Source organism: Ochotona princeps, chromosome 14, assembly GCF_030435755.1.
Source record: "Ochotona princeps isolate mOchPri1 chromosome 14, mOchPri1.hap1, whole genome shotgun sequence".
Taxonomy (NCBI): Eukaryota; Metazoa; Chordata; class Mammalia; order Lagomorpha; family Ochotonidae; genus Ochotona; species Ochotona princeps.
In genome coordinates this window covers 515185-520586 of record NC_080845.1, presented here as the reverse complement: position 1 = coordinate 520586, position 5402 = coordinate 515185, and the positions used below count along the sequence as shown (strand labels likewise).

The window sequence follows — 5402 nt, the reverse complement described above, 5'->3', positions numbered from 1 at the left end:
GGTCTCCTCTGCCCGCGCGAGCTCATGGACACGGTGGCCCACCCCACGCCCGTCAGCGAGGCCAGGTGCTGCTGTGTGGAGCATGACTGCCGTGAGGTGCCCGTGGTGGGCCGAGCTGGGCTCTGACCTGCGTGGCCAGCCGGCGACCAGACCACGGAACAGTTGAAGGCTCCTCATGCGGCAAAGGGAGGAGGCCGGGGACTGTGCACCCCAGCTCGCCTGCGTGGTCCCCGCAGGGTGCTGAGGGCTGCTCCGACCCGCGCCTCACACGTGGCCTGTGCCACTGGCTGCGAAGCTGCTGATGACTGGACAGGAGTGGGCCCCTCTTTGTCACGGCTCTGGAAGCTGCGTCCTCCAAGTCCTCCCTCCACCTGGGGATTCCAGCAGCTCCGCCGCCCCCAGACTCAGCTTTAAGGCTCCCTCGACTGTTGTCACTGTGGCCGTCCCTGGAAGGGACTGGAAGGAGGGGTGGGAAGGGGTGGCAGGCCTTGGCTGGTGGAGTGGCAGCAGGCAGTGCCTCAGCCCTGGGGGGGCCTGTGCAGGCATGCCCTCCGGAGAGCCCTGCTCCACGCGTGTTCTGCACCTGTGCTTGCCTGGGACCACGTGTTCTGGGCAGAGGCTGTCCTTGGGGGCCCCTCACCCGCCCACCCTCTCCCTGGCCACGATCAATGGAAGAGGCTTCGCCTCCCCAGGGGAGCTATTTTTTTTCCTAAATGAAAACCGTTTCACTGCAAATTGTTAAATAAAATATTTTGCGCTCTTGGGTGCCTCCGCCTTGGTTTCCCTGGTCCTCTGTCGCGAGCCTGCGGGGTGTCCGGCCCCCCGGATCGCCGCGGTCCTCCGGCCGCCAGGGGCCGCTGTGGGCGCGCGGGGCGGAGACGCGGCGAGGCCTGGGCTGGCCCCGGGGCCGGACCGTTGCTCGGGCGGCCCTCGGCAGGACTCGGCCCGTCGCCCTGAGGCCGCGCTGCTTCCCCTCCAGGGGCTCGCGGGCGCCCGGCCATGCGGCGACCCTCCCGACGCCGAGAGGACCGTCCCCGGCTGCAGGCGACCCTCGGGCCGGCGCGCGTCCCCGCAGGCGCAGGTGAACGTCGCCGGCGCTGAGCCGGGCCATGCCGACCAGGGCCGCAGCGCCGCGGCCCTCGGGGGACAGCATGCTCCGGGGACGGCCCGCCGAGGCAGCCCAGGGCCCGGCGCCCGAGGAGCGTCCCGCCCAGGCCAAGGCCCTGACCCCGCGGCCGCCCGCGCGGCCCCGGCTGCAGCGCGCCCTCTCCCTGGATGACCGGGGCTGGAGGCGGCGGCGTGTCCGCAGCAGCCAGGAGGACCTGGCGGCCCCGAACGGGGCCAGTCCGTGCAGGGGGCCCGGCCCGGCCGCGAGCCCCGCGCCCCTGCCGCCCGGCCGCCCCGCACCCTGCCTCAGCAGCTCCCTGCAGGAAATCCCCGCCTGGCGCCCGGCCCGCGGCGGCCGCCCCTGCTCCTGGGCCAGCGGCTCGGGCGGCAGCTCCCCGGGGCTGCCCAGCCTGCGGCCCCCGCGCCCGCCCTTGGCGGGGGACTTGGAGCTGGCGCGGGCCCACAGCAGCCCGCTGGCCTGTGACGACCACTCCCTGTCCACCAAGTCCTTCAGCCTGCTGGCCCCCATCCGCACCAAGGACGCCCGCAGCAGGTAGGGGCGCTGCCCAGAGGTGTGGGAGACGGGGCACCAGTGGGCATCTTCCCAGAGCCCAGCGCTGCCCGGCCCGGGGCCCATCAGACCAGGGTGCTGTCCAGGCCAGTCCCCCAAGGTACCCTGCTGTGGCCGCGTGGGAGGGGAGCAGAGAAGTCTGGGGGAAGCTTGCTGCCCCCGCGTCACATCCAGATGACCCGGTCAGTGGAGCCTGGCCTCTCTGGGAGCCCTGGGCAGGACCCCACTGCCTCCCAGCTCGAAGCGCCCCGGTAATCCTGCGCTGGCGGCTACGTCATGCCAGCCTCCACCTTCACGTGGCCTCCCTGTATGCTGAGTGGATTTGAGAGTGTGGGAGAGAGCTTCCGTCCAGCGGTTCACCCCCGAAATGGCTGCAGTGACGGGCAGGGCCGGTCCAAAGCCGGGAGCTCCATCCTGGTCGGCCATGGGTGCCTGAGCCCAAGCGCTTGACCGCCCGCTGCTGCCTTCCCAGGCCACAGACCGGGAGCTGCTTGGGACTCGAACTGGTGCCCATATGGGACGCTACTGTCACAGGCCATGGCTTAACACACTGCATCCCAGCAAACCCCCTCTGTTCACCGCACATTAGAGGGATAGTGGTGGACATGTTGTTGTAGAACCCAGTGCTCTTAGGGCAGAGTGAAGGCTGCCTGTGTAGCTCCCCTGGGGCGGGGGGCTGCCTTGGCTGGGTGCCGACCCCGGGAGGGTCCCCCAGCCACCCCAGTGCCCTGTCCCTTTTCAGGAGCTACCTGGAGGGGAGCCTGCTGGCCAGTGGGGCCCTGCTGGGTGCTGAGGAGCTGGCACGATACTTCCCAGACCGCAGCCTGGCCCTGTTCGTGGCTACCTGGAACATGCAGGGCCAAAAGGTGAGGCCCCTGGCCTGGCCAGACACGCATGCATGCACATACATGTACTCCTGCCACAGCTGTGTACCAGACACGCCTGCACGCACAGTACCTACACACTGCACACGGTACCAATGTCAGGACGGGGTCTGCAGGTGCTCAGGCTGGGGGAGGACAGACTGCCCAGAAAGCCATGCTGTGTGTCCGCTGCCTGGCGGCTGTGGGGCCACGGGGTGGTGGACCCACCTGCCCACGCTGTCCCCAGGAGCTCCCGCCCAGCCTGGATGAGTTGCTGCTGCCCACAGAGGCTGACTACACGCAGGACCTGTATGTGGTCGGCGTCCAGGAGGGCTGCCCCGACAGGTGGGTGCTGGTGGGCGTGGACGCCCTTCCACTGTGCCGGGTCTGCCTGGGGAGTGGGTGCTGTGAGCTGAGGGAGACCATGTCTGGGGCTTCCTCTGCTCTGCGGGGCGCCCCGTGTGACCCCACAGGCGGGAGTGGGAGACGCGCCTGCAGGAGACGCTGGGCCCGCGCTACGTGCTGCTGTCCTCGGCGGCCCACGGCGTGCTCTACATGTCTCTGTTCATCCGCAGGGACCTCATCTGGTTCTGCTCAGGTGGGCGCCTGCGCCCGTGTCCAACCCGCCCCTGTCCTTCCTACCCCTTCGTGTCTGACCCGCTCCACCTCCCCCTGCCCGCAGAGGTGGAGTGCTCCACGGTGACCACGCGCATCGTGTCGCAGATCAAGACCAAGGGGGCTCTGGGGGTGGGCTTCACCTTCTTCGGCACCTCCTTCCTCTTCATCACGTCGCACTTCACCTGTGAGTCGGGCTGGGGGCTCCGGCAGGGCCGGGCCGGGCAGCAGGAGACTCCCCATGCAGACACCCACTTTCCGCAGCTGGCGACGGGAAGGTGGCTGAGCGGCTGCTGGACTACAGCAGAACAGTGCAGGCCCTGGCCCTGCCCCGGAATGTGCCAGACACCAACCCCTACCACTCCAGTGCCGGTGAGGCTGCCGCCCTGCCCCGTCCAGTGGCCGCGACTGGGGCAGGACCCAGAGCGGCTGTGACGCCCTCAGCGCCCCTGCCCCATGTCACCCCTGTACCTGGCCATGACTTGGGAAGGACCCAGCCCAGCCCCCTCAGTGCCCCTGTCCCATGTCATCCCTGCACCTGGCCGTGACTTGGGAAGGACCCAGCCTGGCCCCTTCAGTGCCCCTGCCCCGGTGCCGCAGGCGACGTCACCACGCGCTTCGACCAGGTCTTCTGGTTTGGCGATTTCAACTTCCGTCTGACTGGTGGCCGCGTGGCTGTGGAGGCCGCCCTGAAGCAGGACCTGCAGGTGGACGTGGGGGCCCTGCTGCAGCGTGACCAGCTCACACGTGAGATGGAGAAAGGTTAGGCTAGCTCACTTGGGGCAGGGTCCACCTTGAGCTGGCCCAGGCCGGTCTTAATCGGTCTGGGCAATCTCACAGGGTCCATCTTCAAGGGCTTCCAGGAGGCGGCGATCCACTTCCTGCCGTCGTACAAGTTTGATCTCGGGAAGGACAGCTATGACAGCACGTCCAAGCAGCGGACGCCGTCCTACACGGTACACACCCTGGCCCCTCGCCCGGCCCCGCACATGGAGGGGTACTGGCACAGGGCCCTGGCCTAGCCACCGCCCCGCCCCTGCAGGACCGGGTGCTGTTCCGCAGCCGGCACAAGGGTGACATCTGCCCCATGAGGTACTCGACCTGCCCCAACATCAGGACGTCCGACCACCGCCCCGTGTACGGGCTGTTCCGGGTCCGAGTGCGGCCCGGCCGGGACAAGTGAGTGGGGCATGGGCTGGTGGGTCTCACATATGGCCCGGAGCCAGGGGTGGGAGGGCAGACATCACTCCTGGCTTTGTCAGAGGTGCAGAGTGACGGAGAGGGAGACAGGGCCAGGAGCTGTGGGGTGGCAGGGCTCAGCAGGTGCTGCGGGTGCTGCGGGTGGCATGCAGCATGGCACCAGGCCAGGCTGAGGGCTCTCTGGCCTGCAGCATCCCGCTGGCGGCTGGCAAGTTCGACCGGGAGCTCTACCTGCTGGGCATCAAGCGGCGGATCTCCAAGGAGGCGCAGCGGCAGCAGGCGCTCCAGGCCCGCAACTCGAGCGCCGTCTGCGCCGTGTCCTGAGCTCGCCAGGCCGCCCAGGACAGCACCTGACCAGAGGCCGTCCGTCCTGGGACCACCCGCTCACCCCACCACGCCCATGGCTGGCCCTCTCCTCCCCACAGGCCAGCTGGGCACTACAAGGGAGCACCTCCATGCCAGCCCAGGGCAGGGCCTGCACGCTGTGCTGGGCACCCCCTCCGGCATCCAGGTTCCTGAGGCTGTTGGCATCACCGGTCACGGCCCTGGCTGCGTGTGGAGCCTAGAATGTTCAGGACGGCGCTTAGATATTTATTTTTCCATATTTATATTTTTTAATAAATGCATATATTGAATGTAGACTCCTGCTAGCCACACTGGGTCTCGGAAGCCTGGGTGTTCTTCCTGTGTCCGGCCTGCCCAGGGCCCCTGGCTGGGGAGCCGCCCAGGCCCTCTGCGCCCAACGCCCAAGCCGCCAAGGGTGGTGGGCCCTGTGTGAGCTGGCCAGCCCCAAGGAAGTGACTTAAAGCTGTGAAATCTGACCTTTGTTCCCACAATATCCATGCGTGTCACCCCCTCCCGGGGAGTCCTGCGTGGGGTGGGAAGGGGTGCTTTGAGGCCCTGGTTTCCAGCTAGCTGCCAAGGACTGCTTAGCAGCATTGCTTGACAGTCTGGCTCTTCTGTCGTCGAAGCCTCCACACGGAGACTCCTTGGCAGCTCCATGGCAGCGTGGAACCACACCCCCCCCCAACACCTGTCGCCCACAG

At 68.0% G+C, this 5402-nt stretch overlaps 1 protein-coding gene across 1 annotated transcript; it reads left to right on the top strand.

The window, feature by feature from the left end:
* Positions 1-898: 898 nt before the first annotated feature.
* Positions 899-4892, top strand: INPP5E (inositol polyphosphate-5-phosphatase E). The gene is made up of 10 exons (XM_058672383.1): positions 899-1660; positions 2421-2544; positions 2789-2886; positions 3015-3139; positions 3224-3343; positions 3421-3528; positions 3757-3918; positions 3997-4112; positions 4199-4335; positions 4548-4892. The coding sequence occupies exons 1-10, from the start codon at positions 1110-1112 to the stop codon at positions 4678-4680; spliced, it is 1674 nt and encodes a 557-aa protein (XP_058528366.1). The 5' UTR covers positions 899-1109; the 3' UTR covers positions 4681-4892.
* Positions 4893-5402: the final 510 nt, after the last annotated feature.